The following is a 23,293-nucleotide window of genomic DNA, read 5'->3' as shown; positions in this document are numbered from 1 at the left end:
TGAGTGTGTGTGTGTGTGTGTGTGTGTTTTAAAATTGGCTTGAGGCAAAAAGAAAGGCAAGAAAAAAGGCAAGCAATCCAAATCAAACACTTCTGGACATTTTTTAGGTGAGCAAGATGTCCTCCAAGATCTTGTATTTGCCCCCTTTCTCACCAAAATAATAATAATAATAATAATAATAATAATAATAATAATAATAAAACTTTGCCTATTTACGGTGGTGCAGAAACGTCCTAATTCCACCCCAAATCCTCTTAACTCCTAGGCCTCATCCCTGCCTGGCCTGACTTGGGCAGGATCCGCTACACTCAGCCTTCGGCCCCGCCTAATCGCCCCTGCTCCTCCCTCGGCACCGGCTTCGGCCCGCGTGGCCACTGCGCCTGCGCACAAGGGGCAATCGCGCCACCGCCTGTAGGGGCGGGGTCCGGAGCGGGGCGTTCCGCCGTGGGGAAGAGGAAGAGGAAGTTCGGGGAGGGTCCTAGCTGGGAGTGAACCGGAAGTGTAAACGCTCCTGTTTCTTCTCGGCGAGGCGGAACCTCCTCTGCTGGGCCCGGTGGCCGCAAAAGAACTTTCTCCCGCCCCAACGGTGGCCGCGGCCAACTGCCTCGCCCGCCTGGCAGCCTCACTCGCCTTCTCTTCTCCTCCTCTCCGGCTTCGGGCGGCCCGTCTCCTTCTCGTGCGGCGGTATCCGCTTGCTGCCGCCACCGCCTCCCTCGTCTTCTGCCCGGTCAAGCGGCCCTCCCCGCTGCAGTGATGTGCGACAAGGAGTTCATGTGGGCCCTGAAAAACGGAGACTTGGATGAGGTGAAGGACTATGTGGCCAAGGTAAGCGGGGTGGACATGAGGTTGAGGAAGCCTATGAGCGCTGCGCTGGCGGGGGCGGCAGTGTCGCCGGGGAGCGTCCAGGCGGAGACAAGGGTCTGGGTAACTTAGTGGCCTGTGCCAGGTGACTGCTGCGTTGGTACGGTCAGTCTCTTGTCTTCATAACGCCTTGGAGGAGGGGAGGTGGCAACTGGCTCTGAGCCTCCGCTGAGCACTCATCATTTGAACAGGGCCCTCTTCTACACCAGCGTTACTCAAATCTTTCTTTGAATGAAGTAATTCTCCATCTTGGACGTGCCCATTACTGAATGAAGTAACCTAGGTAATTGGGGTCATAGGAACCTTTTCTTTGACTTTGGGCCTGATAGGAATTTAAAGAACTCATTGACCGTGAAAAGGAGTACTGAAAATAGCAATAGTTAAAATTCTGAGACTTGGTATCACTTCACTGTGAAGTCTTAACTTTGGGTGTGGCTTTTTTCCTCTTCTCCCCCCCCCCCCCACGTGCTTTCAGGTGGTAAGGTCATCAGTTGGCATCTGGAGTGTGGAGGAAATCTGAATAGTTTTTCAACAAGCACGTTAACTTTGGTTACTCTATCTTCCTCCTTGATTCGTCTGAAGTGCTTACTTGTGTAATAGTCATGCAGTTTAGTCACAGTATATTTTGGGGGTAAGATCATGATTATGAAAGCCAAAGTCAAAGCGAAGCCCAAGATGTCAAACTGAATACACGTTGTGGTGGAGTGGTGAACTTAAAATTTTAAGTTCCAAGCTAACCTGCCTTTGGATCCTGAAACTGCGCATTTTGTAATTATAAAAGAACTTAATGTGATTGGTGGATGATAATTTGTTAACCATCTTCCAAAACAAAAGTGTAATTTTATGACAAACAGGAAAAAGTATCTTGTTCAACTTTATTTGGGTACAGGGGATTGAAGCCAGGGGCGCTTAACCTCTGAGTCACATCCCCCAGTCCCCCACCCCCTTCTTTCTTAAAATTTTATTCTTCTGAAACTAAAACAGGGTCTGGCTGTTTCTTAAGGCCTGGCCAAGTTGCTGAGGCTGGCTTTGAACTCAAGAACCTCCTACCTCAACCTCTCCATCTGCTGGATTACAGGGGTGCGCCACTGGGACCTGATCAACTTTAAAAGTGTGAGAACCAGGCCTAAGTTTCATTAGTATGACCACTGATATACTACTTTAGTGGTCTGTGTTAGGAAGTAAGCAAAACGGAGTTTCATAAAACTTGCCTGATTGTGCAAGGCAAATGCTGATGGTTTTTCATCTGTTTAACTGTATCACAGTTTAGACTTTTTGCATGTATTTGATCTGCTTAATTGTTATTTGCAATGGATTTTTAGAATAACCTGCTTTCTATTTACTGCTTTCATACCTAGTGGCAGGCTGAAACCTGAATTATTGCCTGTTTCAAAGTAAGGTTAAAAAAAGAAATTACTTGGAGCACTTCAGTCTATGAAAAATTTGCCAGTGGTGGGACACTGTAGTACTTTGGTTTCCTGTCAGGGTGGAATCTAGGGTATTTGAAATACAGAAAGTTGGTAAGTACTAACTGAATTTACAGCTACAGAAAATAACTCAGTTTATGTAGTGTCTTCCTGATTCACTTTACATCTTCCTTGTGAGTCTTGTGAAATAAGCCTATTAGCCCCATTTTACAGATAAAATTACTGAGTTAAAGGGTACTTACGAAAGGAATCCTGAATTATAGAGATCATGTATGATAAAACCAGAACTAAATTGCTGACTCCAGAACTGGTTCATACAGTCACGATCCAAACATAATTGTGACAGCATATAATACAAGCTTTCTAGTAGGACATCCCCAAGATCCATATTCAGGCAGATAAATTGTGCACTAAGAATGGTATCGCACAAAAACTTTAATGTAAATATGTGACAATAAAAGTGGATGGATCTAACTTATTTCCAGGTCATTTTTAAAGTTAGGTTGTTGTGTTCAGCTTGACCTCCCCCCACCCACATTACCACTTAAACTGCCTGCTATCTTAATAAAAGAGGTGTGCATGAGAGGGAGGATAGACATTCAAATAAATGTAAAAAAGCATTGAGAACTGGTTTATCCATAAAGGTTTGACTTTAATTTAATCCTATGAACAGATCATTGAGCTTTTTGCTTTCTTAGTGTTGTTCATTGAGAAGTGTAGGTCTTAATATCTTTTACTTTGTAAATAAGGAAAATTAATTTTAAAAACTTAACATTCTGGTTTTATACTGACTGAACTGCCTTATTGTGTCAATTCACACTCAAGTTCTTATTGCATGGCATCTTCTACTCGGCAACCACCTTCTGTATTTAATCATCAACTCACCTTTTTCATCTACCAATTTGTGAACATTCATTATTTTCTTGGTTTATAGAATATACCTTTATCTAAGTGGGTATAAAGTATTAAAGAAACACTCAGACTGGGCTAGTTTTCATTATGAGTAGTGACTTTAAAATACTCTTGTAAGATCTTTTGCACTGTTAACATATGAGAACGAACTAAGTAGCATTTTAGTATGTTTCCTTTTTTTTATATAATACTTTGAAAATTCAGTAATTATACTTCCCTATCTGCTTCTGACTTTTCTACAGAAACTTGAAATATAGTCTTAATTGTTGATGTTGAGTGAGCTTTTGAACTCTTGACTTTAGAGTTCCAAAACCACTGAAAATTGCATGTTTCCAAATGAAAAAAACAGAGTGTAGAGAAAAATGTATATTTTGCTATCTTAAATGTTTATCTATAACATTAAAATGACATCTGAAGCAATTTAAAGTTTTTGAACACTGTGTTTTGCCTTCTCAGATGACCTAAAGGCCATGTTTAGTTAATTTATCTACTTTTATTGGACACCAAACACTACTAGACCTAGCTGGGCCTAGTAGCTAAAAAAGTTGAGCTCAGTGCTCAGGGAAGTTAAACATCTATATTTAGTAGACTTATGTGAAAACACACTCAGGCTTTTTAAAGTAATATGCAAATTACAAGTAACATCTCACATAAAATTTGGTAGTCCAATTGGAAAACAAGAGAAAGACAGAAAGTAAAAATAGCCTGAGCAGCCATAGTGGATACTCACAGCCCAGTTTTTGATCTACGTGCTGCATCTGGGTGACGGCATTTTCGCCCCTGTCTTCTATTTCCGACTTAATGTTAATTTCTCCCGCTGGAATTAATTTTGGCACTACCTGAATGCCAGGTTGCCTATTGGATACCTCTGTTCATATTCCAAATGAGCTTTTTTCCTCTCGAAAACTTTCTATTCCTGTTGTCTCCTTTTTGACTTGTGACCTCATAAACCAGCCATTCACCTAAACTAGAAATTAGAAGATTTCTCTAATTTCTGAGGATTGTCAAGACTACCTTCTTCGTCTCTCTCATCTGCACCTCACTCTCCATTCTTAGCACTGCTATTTTAGGTCATTTGCTGCTTTCCAACCTGAACAGTATTTTCCTTGGGTATGGTCTCCCCTCCCCACATCTCCTTCCTGGTCAACTTATAGTTTACCTGGAAGAATTTCTTTATAGTGTGAAACTAAGCATGTTATCTTTTTTATTCAACCTCCTTCTCTTAAGATATCCTCGTGATTCCCACTGCTAATTTAAAAAAGGGCGAACTCCTCCTTGGCTTGGCATATTAGGCCAGTATGATCTGACCCAGGCCTGCCCTGTGCTCCAGAACTTACCATAGTAGTTCTTACAGAAAGCAGGATTACTTTCCATGTACTCTTCATTCTCCTTGACCAAGTTGGCTCCACCTCAGTCCCTAGCCCCAAAGCTAGTGAATTTATTTATCTTCTTAGCATATTACCTCTTCCAGAAAAACATTTCAACTTCAAATGGAGCTCTGATGTTTTTACTGTTTCACTTAACATTTTGCTGTGATTTTGCTTATATATATATCTTTCATTAAGCTCTGAGAATCTGGATGGTAGATGCTGTACTTTTTTTCATCTTTGAATCTCCCATATGGTGTCATAAAACTTCACACAATAAAAGTTTATATTCTTGGGAATTCTTTTCATTCTTCACAATGATTTCAATAAACTATGTAATAGTAATTACCATTGACTGGTTAATTTATGTTGTAAAAAGCACTCTGAAAGATATTTTACTTGTTTTCATTTGCTTATACCATAGGGTTTCAATATTACCATTTTAAGAATGAGGAAATCAAAGCTTAGAGAAGTAATTTGACAAGGTCACACCCTAAGTAGCCTAACTGCGATTCAGACTCAAGGATTTCTGAGTTGAAAACCTATACGCACACACACACACTCTTGTTTAATTAACCACACTGGTCTGCTTTGAAATAAATTATCTAGTTTCTTTTCTTGAAACAGTTTATAAGCACTTTAAGAAAAATAGGAGAGGGGCTTGCAAGAGGCAGGACAAATTAGTTCTGACTCTGAAGACATAGAAAATAGCTTTTTAAAAAAATTTTAAGTGTAACAATTTGGAAATAATTAGTACACAGACAGTCATTTCTGTAAACTTAAATTTTCACCAAAAGCTGTCTTTGCTCAAGGTGTGTCTATAAATAGAATGATTGATAGGTTGTGAGAACTTTTTCTGTACTTACAGTCATAATTTTACTTTATAATTTAGGTTCCTAATTGTAATCTTACACAGTCCAGAAAAGGTTAAAATTGTGACTCTTGGCCTTAGGACAAAACTAGTAACTAATTACTGAGATTTCTATTCAGAGCAGTTTAAATTTGAGCATTTGTGTTGCATTTTATGTATTATTTCATTTACTTTTCACGTAGACCCATGAATGTAATTAATAAGTTAACACCATTTTAGAGATGAAGAACTGAGGCAAAGATTTAATAACTTGCCCAAAGTCATTAAAGTTTTTGGGTGGTGAAACTGAGACTTGAACCCAGTTCCATGGGTGCCGAAGGAGCTTCAGAACTCCTTGTTATTAGCCACTTCACCCTTCACCTTCTCGGGGCACACTATATTGTATATAAAAATATTAAATATTAAAGAATTGGGGGGGATCATAATGATCCATTGAGACTGCTTAAAGATAAGCTCTCTGATATGAAGATCCAACACTTTTTCAGGTGAATGCTTCAGGTGATGAGTAGCGCCTTAAAATCTCTAGCAGGTCTGATATATGTACTCTCTTGTTTACGTGTACTTCTGTTTCACTTGCTGTGAAATACTATACATCAGGTCTCTAACTTCCCTTTCTCTGTGGTTTCCTTTCCCTCTCCATCCCCCATTCTAATTACATCTGCCTTTGGCTCTCTGATAGGTTTAAAAAGCAACAATTGTGCACCATGTGAGAGAATAGGATCTCTTGAACCTGAGAAAGGTATCAACTCTAATCTTTACAAATTTCTAGACTTATTTGGATCATTTTTCACTTTCCTAATATAATAGCCAATTTAGAAGAGAACTTGATTCAGTCTGTCTTTTGATTGGCTTTAGGTTGCTTCCTGGTGTTTTGTTTGTTTTTTTGACTCAGTTGTTAACATTTATCACTTTGTACTACTTTTCCTATAGCGGGGCTGGTGACTGAGTAAAAACTATTGAATAGTATAAAAAAAGTTTCATTGCATATTCCTCCTACTTGTGATTTCTTCCTTTAATATGGAAAACTTACTAAGTGTCTTAGAGACAGAAAAGGGTACAGAAAACAAAAATTAGCCCATAATTCTACATCTAGATAACTTCTACTAACTTTAAGACATAGAATCTATTAATTCCAGTACAAATTAGAAAATGCAACAGTTAGGACAGAAAGGACCTCCTATCAACAGACCCTGTGAACAAGGTAATTAATTTTGGAAAAACATTAAAAATTACTTACTCATCCATTTTCTCCATTTAGATTTTATAGCCATACCTGCACTTTGTTTTATTTAAATTACTTAATTTATCTTAAAGAAGTATATTGAAATTTATTGATTACCCTTTTTTGAAATGGGGTACAATATTCCATTTTATGGGTATGTCATAATTTATTTCACTAATTCTTTATGATAAATATTTTGGTTCCAGTTTATTTTTGCAATTGAACAACCTTATAGTGGATCATCTTTGTGTGTGTGTGTGTATACACACACACACACGCATATGTATGCACATGCACATATCTTGACAACTTTTGAAGATATATCTGTCATTGTTCTGTGACAGTCTTGTGACATGGATATTGTGTCCATGTTACTTATTTTGAAGTAAAGCATAAAATAGGAATATAGTTTATGAAATTATATACCATTCTGCCTATAATGGTAAGTGGCAAGGTATGTTAGCTATTAATGATAATAACTGTAAGTTTGTTTAGGAGCAAGACTACTTAAAATGTAGTCTTAATTAACTTATAGATAGGGAAAAATTGGATGTTAAAGACCTTGACCAGAGTCATACTGCTAATTGAGGTTGGGACTTTATTTCACTTTTCCTGATCTTGAAATGGGTATTTTCTTTCCACCACACTATTGTTTTCTAATGAAGTGCTTTATTTACTCTCTCTTGGAATATTATTTTTTGCTCCACTCCATCTGCTTGTATCAGTCAACTTTTTCATTGCTATAATGAAATACCTGAAACACACTAACTTAATATTAAGAAAAGAGGCTTATTTAGTTCACAGTTCTGGAAGTTCAAGGGCATGGAGCTGGCATTGACTGAGTTCTGGTGAGTGTCTTCTTGGCTGTCACATCATGGCATATTATTATAGCTTTTTTAATAACCCTGTCAGAGAACCACTTTAATGCCTTCCCAAGGGCAGCACCCTCAGTTGATCCAAGGCCCTCCCTCTAAGCCCTGCCTCTTAAAGGTTCTGTTAGCTCCCACAACACCACATTGAGAACCAAGCTTTCAGCACATGTACCTGTGGGGAACAAACCACATCCAAACCATAGCACTGCTTGTTTTTAAAGGTTTTGTTCATGGCTATTTGGTTTTGCATATCATTTCATAACCTCTCTTGCAGTTAATCCCTCATTTACGCCATTGTGGCATATAATACAGATCTTTTTAACTGCTTATTCTTTATTGTAGAGGTATATAAACTTCAGAGTTTATGAGCTCCTGATCTGAGAAGTCAGTGACTTGAATATGAAAAACAGTGACTTGCTCTGTGGAATGTATCTTCAAGTTTAGAGCTTTCCAAAAGAGTTTTGTCTTAATGATTGGTTAAAAAACTATAGGTATAGGATCAATTATTACCATTTATTGCTTCTTGACAACTCAGTGACTCTCCCCTAAAAAATAATCTGCAAGTCATGATTTAAGATTCAGTGTTCATAGGAGAGCATTTGTCTTGTGGGATAAGATAAATGGCTTCCCAACAATTGAAGCCCCATCCTGTCCTTGAGTTCTCTACTATGAATCTTGATGAGATGTAGGACCTGGCTCCCACCACAACACAGCCAAGAAGAACAAATAAATTGCTTTCTCCTGCCAACACAGGAAATGGGCTCATAACCCAAATATGACCATTTGAATGCTTATGTCTGGAGCCAAGTACAAAGACTCAGGCACAGTAAAAGATGTATGGCAGCAATAAAACATCTGATATTCAAAAACAGTAGTGGAATGCCAGTTGTGAAATCTCTTCTATGCCCAGGTAGTTCTTTCTATGACAGGTTTTTGTTTCTTACTTTTATGTCTCTTTATTTCTTGCTCATTTCTTCAGCTTTCCCAGCAATTCTGGGAGCTACTTTTAGTATGTTTTAATGCATTACACTTCTTTTAATTAGTCTGAATTGGTTTCTGTTGCTTGCAATTAAATAAAAAATAAATTATTTATTTTTACCTGCCAGTCTTCCTGATATACCATGGATTTTTCTGAAGATAAAAATTATTTTTATATTCCAAATAATTATCACATTGCTTGTTATCAGCCTTATAGTTTAGTTAAATCTGGGTTGGGTTGGTATTTGCAGAAATTAGTCCTTTGTTGTTTCCAAAGTTGCTTTACCATATACCTCTTTGTAACAGATGTTCTTAGTATAAATGATGTTCTTTCATTTCCTCTCTTAGAAATAGTTCTAAGTTTTCAAATTCTTTGTTGTTTTAAACTCAGTGAACTCTGTCCAACTTTTCTACATTATTGTACACACCATCATTTTAGAATTTCAATTAAGAGATTTTAAAACCACACAGTCTAAAAGTAAAGATAGATTTTGTGCTATTGTCTATGAAGAGTAAGAATCATTAGTGCATTTTTTCTTGATATTAGTGAAAAATATGCTTAATGCCACATTACTTATAACAACATAAAAGCACAGGCCCCTCTTTATTATTTGTTATTTTAAAGCTCTCTGTAAATTGCTTACTTTTCGCCCTGCATGTCAGAGGAAAAGAGTTTTATTCCTGACCTTACCCACTTATTAATCTTGACCAAGATATTTAATTTTATCAAGCATAATAGTATCCAATTCATATATTTTGTAGTTTTAAGAGATAGTAAATGTAAATTCACAAAGTAATGCCTACACATTGCAACTGTGCAGTAGAAATTTTCTGTTTGTGGTGTTGTCTGTGTAGATCATTTCCTAAGTAAAAGTTCATAAGAGAAGCCAAGGCAGGGTTTGGCAAATGGTTTTGTAAAGGACACGCTAGTAAATATAAACATGAGCATGTTGCTAGTATTCCAGTAAAACTGTATTTACAAAACAGGCAGTAATCTAAATGTGGCCCACTAGTCAGATTGTTCACCCCTTCAAAATATTGAAATTAGAAAAACTAATTTGTCTAATAAACTAAATTTTACTTCTTCAGCTTTTTGAGATCTAAAATTTAAATGTATGACAAAATGTAAAAAGTATTTTGGGGATGAGCATTTCAAAAAATCCAATTCAGAAATCCTTAGGTTGAAAGATGAATCGTAAAGAAAAGTGAGGAATGGAGAGTCATGTGTAGATTCGGTAGAAGAGAAAGAACTTGAATGAAGCGATCTAAAAGGAAAGTGCAGAACCTAGATTGTAAATGAGATCTAGAATTATTCTGAAAATTAGGGGTCATTGTTTGTAAATATACAAATAGGAACTAATTTATTCATAAACTAAAAGGAAATTCTGAGGGTGTGGGTTCAATCCCCAGTGCCACAAAAAAAAAAAAAAAAAAAATTTAGTTATAGAAAGGAAATTCTACAAAATCTTTTCAATTGCCAAAATGTTTACCAAAAATATTCCAGAATCTTTTCCCCAAGCCTGGTACCAGTTCTGTGAACTGACTTGATTTCTAGCTCCCAACAGTGAAAGAGGAGGATAGTTAGCACAGTTTTCACTGTTTGGTGCATAATTCATTCAGCAGATATCATTTGAACATCTACAGTACCTGGAATACACTAGAAAAGTACTTCTGAGGATGAGTTTTCTTTGGAAGTTCATTAAGAGTATGCAGGAAGGGCTGGGGATGTGGCTCAAGCGGTAGTGCGCTTGCCTGGCATGCGCGGGGCACTGGGTTCAGTCCTCAACACCACATAAAAATAAAATAAAGATATTGTGTCCACTGAAAAATAAAAAATAAAAAAAAATTTTAAAAAGTATGCAGGAAAACAGCAAGATTGTTATGGATTCTGAATAAATTATTTTCCTTATTTAATACATGAATTATGGACAAAACTTAGAAAGCAACTAACTATACATTTTATTGAAAACTTACAGCTATATAAAAAGAACAGAAAGAGCCAAGATAAATTCATATTTGATTTCAATATGAAAGAGAATCAGCACTAAAGAACATCAAATTCAGAATTCAATAAGAATACCTGTGCTTGGGGAAAATTTGGAAGGATGCATACCAAAATAATACCAATGTCTATTTTAAGAGTGGTAGGATTAAGAGTAAAAAATGTTTTCCTCTCTCTTCCAGCTTTTCATTTATAATGCAATTTAATATTATAGGACAATTCTAATAATGATTAAATATTTTCAGTTTTTTCAATTCATAACATATTGTTTTATTTGTCTTTTTGATTCTCTATAGTCTTATCTTAAATGTTACATCTCATCTGAAATACTCAATTACACTAAATATTAACAATGACAGTTTAAGTGACTTGAATTTATATATAAATATAGCTTTCACTTCTGCACATTACATTATTATCCTATTAACCATTATTTTAAAGATTTTGTTATTTACAACTGATTACTCCTAGTAAATATTTTTCCCCCTGGGCGGGGGTGTGGGGGGGAGAATGTGGAAAGAGGAAAATACAGATAATGGGAACAGAATGCCTTCTCTTTGAGAACACTCTATTCCAGGTACAGTGTACATAATTATAATTTAATTCTTGACAACTGAGCAGGTAGGCTTTATTCCCATTTTGTAGTCAGGAAAATGGAAATTAAGTAATTTGCCTGAAGTCCTACAGCTGATGTAGTAGAAGGACAAGATTTGAACTCTGATCCAAAAGAGTATTCCTATTCTCTTTTTGCATTGAAATATTTTAGAACTACAAAGAAAATTTATAGATGAAAAAAATTGAAGATGAGGTACTATAGTAGAACATTGTGATTGAACCAGCAAAAAATGGGAAGAACATATACATTTAAACTAATAGATAGAAATTGAAATTTTCAAAACTGAAAAGATGACTCTTTTCAGTTTTGAGGGTATATATGTATATTTTTTCAGTACAGAGGGTATATACTTATTTGCAAAATTAGTAAACAAGTGAGGAGCAAGCCATATCTTGCTAAAATTTTTATGAAGTCTTTTTTAAAAAAATTTGTCATCCTATTGGTAGAATAATATTTGTTTCAAGACAATAAATGAACTTGCCTTTAGGTTGTTTTCTAAAAATACAGGGTACCAAAAACAGTGAAGCAATTATGTCAGAAATACAGGGTATGAAAAAAATATATTCAGGTTATCATTCTGTATCATGGTTACAGAAAAACAATCTTAAGAAACCTTAACACTCTTCTCACTCAATAGATTTGTAACATTATACCTTGAAATTTAAGAGACTGAATTTTTATCTTCTTTCTCCTCTGTTGTCTGCCCCCCCACCTTGCCCCTTTTTTATCCCTTTCTCTCACATTACAGGTTTATTTATAAATATAGCTTTTTGGACATAAGCATTGAATCAAGATACTTGATATTTCCCAGCTTCATAAGATTTTAAGAATAAATTCCATCTATGGAGCCATGAATTCATGTCTTATAAATGAAGCTACTTTCTGATCATATCAGGTTTTTTTCTGCAAACTTGAGATACCACCTTAATGTTTTGAAAGAAGTTTCTTAATTTTGGTAGTCTTTCTTAATATAAATATATGCATTTAATTATTAAAATTTTTATTTTATACCACAAATAAAACCTTTTCTTAAATACCATGATTTCAATTAAAAATAGAGAAAATTTCTCTTCCAAAGAAGAAATTAACCTATTCACATTTATTGTCATAATATATCATAAAAATTAAGTGTGCATTTACCTAGTAAATCAGCTTTATAAAACTAAAAAATCAAATTTTCCATAATTTAAATGACTTTAACAGTTATTTTGAGGGAAAAAATCCTTTAAGTTATTTCAAGATAAGGTTTGAGGCCTTAACTATCACAAGTTCCATTTTAAACATTTTTTTGTTGGTCAGAAAGGTAAATACTTCAGATATTTTATTAGTTAAAAATATTTGTCAAGTTATGCATTACATTTGCACTTAAATTTTTTTCTGGTTCACTTTTTTTTTTTTCATCCCATTAGTTCTTTGTGATAGTGGTAAGTAATAAAAATTAAAATGAACTTGTAATTGGAATATATATTTCCAGAATCTTGAATAGCTTTAGGATAACAATTTTTTACAGATAAAATCTATGATTTAGTTTTATTTTATAGTTACCATTCCTAAACAAGATTTACATCTGTTTTATTTCTGTAAACAGTTTCTTTTCCTGCAAGAAAATTTTCTTTTCTGCATTCTCTGTCATTGAATTGTGCTTTGTAATAATTTCTCATAGAAAATATCCCCCTCAGAACATGTCTGAGGTAACTGATATGTTAGATTACAAATGGTAATCATTCACTTTGGTCAGGATCTCCCTACTATGGATTTTAACAAGTAATAAAGAACTATTCTTTAAAACATTTAAATTATTTCAAGAGGATGCATTATGTATTTATTTAATCTTGAGATTTGTTATCATTTATTGTTTTGAGATGAGTTTTTAACATTGAGAGTTTAATGCATTTGGTTGGTGTACCCATTAACTTTTTAGAAAATATGTAGAGTAAGAAAGCAAGTTGATTTTATATTTTCCAAACCGCCCCCACTGAGCTACATCCCCAGCATTTTTTTTTTTTTTTTAATTTTAAGACCGGGTCTTGCTAAGTTGCGTAGGGCCTCACAAGTTGCTGAAGCTAACCTCGAACTTGGAATCCTCTGACTCAGCCTCCTGAGTCTCTGAAATTATAGGCATGTGCCACCATACTTGGCTTGACCTCCTTCCTTTTTTGTTGTGTCATCTATTTTCCTGTACTTTGTAAAGTTCCAGATAAGTATTACCACCTTTTTTGTTTGCTTTGCCCCTAATTGGTTGATTTTACATTTGAACTCATTGCTATGCTGCAATTTATAATTTTAGTACTATTTTATACAATGTTATCACCAATAAATAATACATGATTCTTCTTTGCCAAGTTACATCCTGAGTAAGGACTTTTGAGGAGGAGACAGGGGAGAAGGAACATACAAAAGGAGAAAGGTAGGAAAAGAAGGACCATAGCATTCATTTTAAAAAGATCTCTCATTTAAAAAAATACTAAACACTCCATTAGGGAATTCTGCATTCCAGGGACAGGTAGGTAATACTTAACTGACCTATCAAAGACAGACTGTATATACAATAGTGTTCCATAAGATTATGCCACCTATTGTATAAAATCTGAACTCTTCTTAAAAGAGAAGGAACAAATACTGAGTTTTGAAGCAGCATGGTGGTATAGAAAGAGAAAGAGTGTAGAACTCTACCATTACGGAGTCACCTCTTTTCAGCTTTAGATTTTTCATGTATTAGAAGTTCCCTATCCTATTAGGTTAGTTTGAAGATTAGAAAATAATGCATATAGCACAGTACTAAATACATAGTAGCTGGTCAGTAGAAAATATTAATTATCATTGTTGTAAAAATCTCTTAATCCTCAATGAATGGAAACTACTTTTTGAGGGCTTAAGTTCATTTTCTGACCCTATATCTCATCCATCACTAAGATTAAGTCATGGTCTTCTGATAAGTATTTGTATAGTCCTGGGTTTCTTTTTTTTAATAGCACTTACATTTTGAAATTATATATTTCATTGTATGGTTATTTTATTAATATCTCCTACACACGCACTTGATGTTAAGGTGAGCTCTATGCAGTTGGAAGCCATGTTTGATTTTGCTCACCCTTGTCTTTCCAGCACCAAGTTCAGTGTCTGCTGTCCAATGGGACTTTAGTAAAAGTTGAAAGAATGAATGAATTTTATTTTGTTGAATTCCTAATAGCTAATACTTGTGATAATGATAGCTGCCTCCATCAAAAAATAGCATTGCTTTCTTTATAGAATTAAAGGGCATATTATATGAAATGTACAGAATCTCAATACCTGAACTTCTTTTGTGGTCCCATTGACATTATATTTTTTTAATTCCTTAGAGATGATGGGGCACAGTAATATATTTCATTACATTTAGTATTATTAATTGTGTATTGTTTTCAGTTTAACTAATCATGATTTGAATTACTACAATTCTGTATGTTAACATGCAAAATTTCATTTTGGGTTTTTATTTCACTTTGTAATAAAGATAATTGTTTCATGAAACTTAAGCCTAAATTTAAGAAAGTAAAATTGTTCTTCATTTTCTTTCTTCGATCTTCTGTCAGAATAAACGTTTTCATTTGGCTTCTCTTATAAGGGAGAAGACGTCAATCGGACACTAGAAGGTGGAAGGAAGCCTCTTCATTATGCAGCAGATTGTGGACAGCTTGAAATCCTGGAATTTCTGCTGCTGAAAGGAGCAGATATTAATGTATGTAAAGAGTATACATTAATACATAACATATATAACGTATATCGTTCTAGGAAAAATTTTTACATATAATTTGGGTAATTGTTTTCTATAGATTTGTAAAATAGTTACCCACAGAAACCTCTTCTAATAATACAGCTGAAATTATGCCAAATTTCCTGTAACTTCAAAATATAGTTGGAATTTTTAAAAAGTAAGCCAAACAAACTGACTTTTTTAAGCTAATAAACTAAGGATTCATGTTTCCCCCTTGGCTATTGCTTTTTAAGTTCTAAATCTTGAGGAGTTAGCACTGTCTATACGTAGCAAATGCTGTCATGTAGTGGAACATAGGACTCTGTAGTCATAGTCTACATTTAAACGGGATTGTGGGGCAAAGGTCAGTAATGAAGTAATCAGACAGAAGCAGTCATCTCTGGACTCTAGCCTGTTATAACTTCTGCATTTCAGACTTTAAGAAAGTTGTTTAAGTAACCATAACAGCAAGTAAGATGAGATTTTCACATTTCAGGGAAAGTGCTATGGTCTATCCATCTCTTCCTTCCTGGATCACATTGGCATTTCTACAGTAGTAGGAAACTTAGGCTCACAGAGGCTAAGTAACTAATCACACACAGTAAGTGGCAGATGTAAGATTTGAGCTGAGGTAAGAGCCCACTCCTTCCACTATGCAAACTTCCAAGGCTACTTGTTACCATTCTAAGAGACTAAAAACTTATTCTGTGGAAGCAAATGACTGTTTATTAATTATGAATATTCTCAAGAATTCCCTGCCTCAGATGTAGAAAGAAGGAAGAAATGAAAAGAGGATAAGGTTCTCTCTTTATTTGTCATTTCATAGGCTCCAGATAAACATCATATCACCCCTCTTCTGTCTGCTGTCTATGAGGGTCATGTTTCCTGTGTGAAATTGCTTCTCTCAAAGGTGAGGTTATTTGCTCATTTTTATTCAATTTTCCCCCATTACTGTGCAACTATTTAAGCTAAGTATTTAATTGTTAATTTACTTAATTTCATATGCCTACAGGATAGAAAACTTGAGGTAGTATCTAAAATTGAGATCTACAATGGTTTTACTCAAAATAACTGGTCCACAAACTGTTATCAGTTCCTGGTGGACATGTGGGAAAGGAGTTTGGACTAGTCTCTTCCTCAAGAAAATCTTATAAAACAGTTAGCTGAAATAAGCACATTATACTTAGGGATGTAGAAAATGTCATGGATGAGTAACAGTTTATGGCCTGGCACTGGATCACAGACCACACTTTGAGTAGCACTGGTTTGATATTAAGTTTCAGTTTCCATAGTCCATACTAAGCAAGATCATTAGAGGCATTTTGCTGTAAGTAAGGACACTTCTAAGTCATCTCGTTACTTGATATGATTGAGATAGTGGTAAATCTGGAGATTTCCAATGGTTTTTTTGTTTCGTTTTTTGTGTTTGCTATTAATATTAATGGACTTCCAGAATCCATCCTTAGGAAGTAACCAATTAGTAGCAGACATTCTAGCTATATTAGATGTTGGAAGGTAAGAAATATTTATAAAATAAGACACCAATATTAATTCCAAGCTTGCCATTCTATGACCATTCTCTGAAAAATGCTATTCATAATATACTCATTTGGGATCTTAGAATAAAACCTGCTAAAAAAAAAAGTAAGGAAGAATAGAAATTAAAAGAGTAAATGTATATAAAGCATTTTCCAGAGTGCCTGACGCCAAATAAGTGCTCAATAAATAGTAGCTTTTATTATAACTAAGACTGAAAGAGGATTTTGTGTTCCTTTAACTAAATTTCAATAAGGTATGAAGAGAATTGGGAAAGAGGTGGCACTTTTATTTCTAACATTGTGTTGACAACTTTTTAAAGATATGGTTCTAAGTCAATTTATTCAGGTCCTCTAAAACTAGAAAATTTTTTCTATACTTAGCTTCCTGTTAAACACAATTATTAGATTTCTTTAAATATGTGGTTTTTGTTGTTTTGTTTTCTGGGTATATATTAACAGCAGTTTTTAGGTACTATATACCATGCTGCAAATGGTATGGGTCCCCAAAAAAACAAAATAAATGGAAATGTTTTTCTTTGCTACTATGGTGGAACAGCTTCTGTGATAGGGTATGCTCACAAAGATTTCCAGTCACTATGTTTTCCAGCTTCATCCCTGGGGAAATATTTCTTGCTTACTATATCAAAAACATGTTTCCAGTAGTCAATCGGGCTATAAGTACAGATTGATAATTCATGAAAGGCTGATATAATTCCAATAGTATATTAGTAAGGACTATCTGTATTGCAGATACCTAAACCCAGCATAGACAGACAAATTAAAGGGAGCTTATTGACTCATAACTGTACAGCTGAGGCCCAATGTGACCCTGGGTTTAAGCCACATGACCAAGATCTGATGTCTGTCTCTCTGCTCCTCCTCAGTGTCACTTAATTCTCATGGCCTCTGCCTATTTGCTAGCTGAGCATATACTAAAAGAACTGAATGGCTCCTCTTTCCCCTCTTCCTTTGACCTTTTCTGCTCACCCAAGGGTTTTTTCTGAAAATAAAAACTTCTGTGGGGTCCTTTTAACTTAGAGTTATTTACTACATGCATTACCCCTAAGCATGCTCTTTCCTTTTAGCTGTATCTGGATCTATATCAGAGTAAATACTCTTTTTCTGATAGTCATCTTTTTCCTCCTAGGTAAACATAATTATTGTTGTGCTTGAGAGGGCCCAAATCATTGCTTTGTAGACCTTAGTCTCCAAACACAGTGTTCTAGCTTATTGAAACCTTGTGGTTGTAAGTTTTCATTGTTATGGAATCTTCTAAAATAAAGAATTCCTGAAAGTCCAGCTGATTTGTATGTACATTAGGCCCTTATATGTTATCTTTAAAAAGTTCTCTCTCCCTCCCTCTCTCTGTCTCTCTCTTTCTCTCTCTCTCTCTCTCAAACACACACACACACGTATGTACTGTGTTGCTAAATCATTATAACTTTCAAGCAGTTTGGTTTTTCTTTTGCTTATATCGTCCTTTAAGTTTGTGTTTGAGCCTTGTTTTTGTAGGCAAATAAAAGACATTCAGCAAAGGCTCTATTGATGGAAGATTGACTGTAACCCTTTAGAACCATTATTTGTTTTACATGAATTCTTTAAACTTTTTGAAAGCAGCATAGAAATTTTTAGTTCTGCTTTCTCAGAATTAATTAATTTGATATTGATTGTGTGATCTTCTTTAATGGACATGCTATGGTTTTGTTAGCCAATTTTTTTAAAAAAAAACCAATTGTCCTCTTTGAAAAATCCTTAATTGCTAAAATAGGGCTATTCCCCATCTTTTAAAAGTTATAATCAGGGCTAGGGTTGTGGCTCAGCAGTAGAGTATTCACCTAGCACATGTGAGACCCTGGGTTCGATCCTCAGCACCACATAAAAATAAGTAAAATAAAGGTATTGTGTCCAGCTACAACTAAAAAATATTTTTTAAAAGAAAAGTTACAATTAATATTTGTATTAAGTCCAGTTCTGCCTCTTGTCACAGTTGAGTTCTTACGGTTTCCAGAATCATTGACATTGCTAATATATTATCCAGCTGATATATATCATTATTAGCATAGGAAAAAAGACAGAATAATAAACAGCAATTTATGCTGAGACTTCTGACTGAGCCTTTGCTAAATGGATACAGTATCTGTGTGCTCCCATCCAGTTTGTAAATATTTTCCCGTTGACGGCTCTTCTCTTCTTGGATTACTTTGAAATAAAGCTTGCTTTTCCACAAAAGAAAAAAAATAATAAACAGCAATTTAGAAACAGCAGGATCACAACTAATGGAAGAGGATCACAAAACACAAACAAAAAATGCTAGAATATTTTAAATCAAACTGTAAATGATATACTATACCACTTATAATTTACTGTTAATTCAAGTACATAGGTATATTATCTCCACTTTATGGATAAGGAAACTGTATATGTTTGAAAAATTTGACTGCCTGAAGGCCAAACAATATAATGAACTCAAGATTTGTTCTAAGATGTATAATTCAATAACCTATATTCTTTCTACTACTTGAGATTGCCTTTCAAAATTAGGGCAGTTATAAGAAATCGAGCCTGTACATATTTGCAGGTAAAATTTCATGCAGCATCATGTTTAATTGTTGAATTGGGAAATTAGAAAAATGTAGAGATTAACAGATGAAGGAATTCCTCTTCTAGATTGATGTCTGAGCTCATGTTCTACTATCCCCTTTTTTGTCCCCAGTGACAGAAAAAGTGTTTTTAAAGTGAATGAATCAGTATCTGCTTTGAACCATAAGAGGGGATTCATTAGACAAGAAACAGCAAATCCTTGAAAGATAGAAAGCAGGCAAAGACAGGGGCAAAAAAGAAACATTTCTAAATATGCACAAGAAAGCAAAAGGTAGGAGCTGATCCAGGACTTCTGTAGGGCTTCTCCAGGCCCAGAGGAGCTCAGTACTCTTGAGCACCAAATGGAATGATAAGTTGGATGCACTTCAGGAAGAAGCAGATACAAGAAGGAATAATAAAAAGAAATTAATACCTGAATAAATCAAAACAAATATTAAAATATGAAATGAAAATTAACTGGCACTGAAGAATTGGTGAATAATAACATATAAGATAGAAGACAGACACTCAAAAGCTCCTGGTGTATGAGTATCCAAAGCATATGAGAAATATAACAAAACTGATGAGAAAAGACAAGGAAAAGGAGAAGCAGGTGAAACAGACTAAAATTGAATCTCAAGTAGCACCCTCAAAAGTGTAACAGCAGCAGAAGAATGAGAGCATAAGAAAGAAGCTGTACTGGGTGTGTAAAACAGACATCCTTGGTAGAGAAGTGGAACTTAGGAGCACAGCAGTCAGAATAAAGGCCAAGCCCAGTACACTTCAGCCTGTTTTTATCAAAACAAGAACAGACTGTGTAATCATGTGTCATTTAGAATTGTAATTATCTTAGTTGAATAAAGTACTCTTTTTTGCCTTAAAAATGTTAACCAGGAAGGGTTGGGTTTTTTTTTTTTTTTGGGGGGGGGGGATATTTAAAATACAGTTTAAAAATATCCTCTAGTACAGAGGTAGCCAAACTTTCTTGAAGAGTCACATATGCCTGGTATGGCAGGTATAACTTTGCCACAGCAGCTCCAGAGCTGCCATAGATAGTACATCAGTAAATGGGCACAGCTTTGTTCCAGTAAAACTTCATTTATAAAAACAAGTATCCAAGCCATAGTTTGCCAGCCAACCACTGCTGATACTCATATATAGTTTTAGAGTTTATATTATGCATCATTTTAAAACCTCAGCCCTCAATGACAAAACAGTTCTTCCCAAGTGATACAAGTTCAATTATGCAAGCACTTATTTCTCAAATAGTTTTATTAGTTTATACAGTCACGCACAAGCTTATAGGACAGTGCTCTAGGACTTTTGTCGTTCGTTCATTTCTAAACTGATTAAAATCACAAATACCTGGTTCATAGCAAGATGCAATGAGCACGTTATTTATAAAAGTAGTATTCTTGAACCATAATTATCTGATAGGCTTTCATAAATTCAAAAATTCATTTATTTTCAAGTTACATGTGACATTTTAGTCTACTTTTGTGCTTACAAAACAATTCTATAAGAAATAATTGTTTGCCTAAAGTATCAGTACATTATCATGTTGGACATTTCTTATATTAATAATATACATATTAGTATGAATTAATATATTTATTGCATATTAAACTTTCTATAATATTAGTACTTACTAAAATTCCTTCTATGTAATCCTTTATAACACATAATTGATAATAAAGGATTTTTAAGGAGTCCAGTATTCTTGCTTCCTAATCCTAGGGAAAACCATTTCTAAATAATCCTCTCTAGGGGATTGTGGAGCAGTGTTTCTATTGTCAATCCTTTAAAGATACTACATTTGCACAGTGGCTCATACCTGTAATCCCAGCAGCTCAGGAGGCTGAGGCAGGAGGATCTCAGATTCAAGGCCAGCCTGAGCAGCTTAGTGAGACCCTGTCTCAAAAAATGAAAAGGGCTAGAGGTGTAGCTCAGTGATAGAGAACATCTAGGCTCAATCCCCAGTGCCACATAAAGAAGGGAGAGTGGCAGAGAATGTTGTATCTTAACATCAAAAATCAAAATACCATAAATTGAAAATTTAATGAGAACTTTAAGCATTATAATTAGTTTTATTCTTAGATTACAAAAATAAACTGACAGCATACTTAATTTTTTATTATATATCATCGTATCGTCATCCTGTTACTAGAGATATTTGATGTACTAAGCTATATCTGAGAGGAAGAAGTCCAAGAGAAACTTTGCTTTCTTGTTTTCATCTTTCTCTGCTTCACACTGTCAAAGAATTTATCTCCTTAGGAAGTCCACTCTGACCTTACAAGAAAAAAATCTATGTATGTATAACCCCTGATTATTGTGCAACACTAATTTTGGTAACTCACAGCTCTTTTATACCACTTGGTTTGGTTTGGTTTGGTTATTTTGCAGTGCTGGGGATCAAACCCAGGGTCTTGCACAGAGTAGGCAAGTGTCCTACCACAGAGCTACATTGCCAGCCCTGTTTTAGACCACTCTTAAGTTAACTATTTCTTATTTGCTGATATTAAAAAAAAAAAAAATCAGTCTGCTTAGAAATCAGAAAACCATTTTATCTATTATTGTTGATGTTTTCAATAAATATATTTTCTTTTTTTAAAATCAAGCAACCACTTGAATATCTCTCTCAAGTACCAGTATTGTTGATTCACAATGAAGTATGTTACAGTACAGATTTCGCTGCTGTATTTAAGAATCAAATGTATATAAGTGTTGAAAATCAGTCCTTTTGAACATATGCATATAGATGTGCTTGTTGGTAGAGCCAATTTTTATTCAATTTACTCACTGCCCTGCTTCCATAAAATATAAGCAGCTTCACGTATTCTCAAGCACACATTTATTATTATTTCAAACCACCAAAGTTCTGTTCCATATAATATGGTTAAGGTTTGGACTACTGAGCCTTGCAGTATCTTTCTGAATTGCCTTAAGATGAGACTGCATCATAAAGGGCCTACCCAAATGATTACTACAAAATTTACTCTGTAATAACTGAAGAATCAATTGTTACTGTTTTGATAGGTTTTATATACCTCATACACAAGTGTGTCCATTGTAAGCTCATTGTTTTTACTCATGTAGCTCAGTTAGTGACACATTTGTGTGTCATGGTACCAAACAATCCTAAGTTTAGTGCTCAGTTCAGCTTCTTAATAGCTCTGTGACTTTGGCAAGTTCTTTAATGTCACAGCATAGCTTTTTTTTCTGTAACAGGGGACCAGTACTTACCACATAGAGTTGATAAGTATAAGGTAGCTCACGATAAAATGATATTTCCAACATAATGTTGTCTTCTTTAAGTGCTTGATATAAATAAACTCACCTTATCATCACAATAATCATATTAGGCATGATTTGTGTTCCCTATTTTGTCATTGGGAAAACAGGCACAGAGCAGTTAGGATCACACAGCTTGACTAGGTGTCTTAGTTTATTTTCTGCTGTTTTAACAGAATACCTCAGACTGGGTAATTTAGAATGAACAAAAATTTGTCTCATGGCTCTGGAGACTGGGGAGTCCAAAGGCATGGTACCAGTATCTGGCAAGGACCTTTGTGCAGCATCATCCTGTGGTAGAAAGTAGAAGAGGAAAAGGAAAAAAGAGACAACATTGGACTTATATTTATAACAAATCCACTTTAACAATAACTAACTCACTCCCCAGGAACCGCATTGATCTATTCGTGAGGGCAGAGCTCATCTGACCTGATCACCTCTTGATATGTCCTCCCTCCCTCCCAAGCTGTTGCACTGGGGATTAAGTTTTCCACACATGAACTTTGGGGGATCTCATCAAACCATAACAGAAAGGGAGTTAGAATTCAAATCCAGTCAATTTGGCTTCAGAGCCTGCCTATAACTACTACATTAAAGCAAAGTAGATAACTGAAAGAATGTGGATATAAGCCACTTGTTGCAAAGCCCCCAGTATATCATAAATTTTCAGTAGATGCTAAAACTAGTCAGAATGGATGTGCTTCTCAGAAAAGGGGAGACCCTCTTCAGGAACAGGGGTTCCCTGAAAAACATAAGCTTTATGAAAATAACTTTTCATAAAGTATAGACAAATTTCAAGTATAGACAGATTTTTTCAAGTATAGACAAATTTCCATCTAAAATTTATGATGTTCTACAACAGAAGTACTACAACAGGTCAATACTGAGTGTCCTTAGAAGTCATTTGAAGACTCACTTATGCTTTACTTCATCCTCCTATTTCTATGATGAGTTTTTCTCTGAAACCTCTAAATAATCTTTTTGTTCTTGCTAAAATATGGTTGTAATAGAAATGTTAAA

General features: G+C 35.0%; 1 protein-coding gene across 1 annotated transcript in view; it reads left to right on the top strand.

Moving 5' to 3' along the window:
- Positions 1-477: 477 nt before the first annotated feature.
- The window catches only part of Mtpn (myotrophin), a 34,778-nt gene continuing 11,962 nt past the window's right edge, over positions 478-23,293 (top strand). The window contains exons 1-3 of the mRNA XM_046434133.2: positions 478-825; positions 14,733-14,846; positions 15,688-15,771. Of these exons, the coding sequence (XP_046290089.1) occupies positions 754-825; positions 14,733-14,846; positions 15,688-15,771 (270 nt within the window). The 5' untranslated portion in view covers positions 478-753. The remainder of the gene's footprint in view (positions 826-14,732; positions 14,847-15,687; positions 15,772-23,293) is intronic.

Source organism: Marmota monax, unplaced genomic scaffold, assembly GCF_021218885.2.
Source record: "Marmota monax isolate L192 unplaced genomic scaffold, Marmota_monax_Labrador192_F-V1.1 WCK01_AAM20220418_F8-fsc00122, whole genome shotgun sequence".
Lineage (NCBI taxonomy): Eukaryota > Metazoa > Chordata > Mammalia > Rodentia > Sciuridae > Marmota > Marmota monax.
This window is presented reverse-complemented; position numbering and strand designations above follow the sequence as displayed.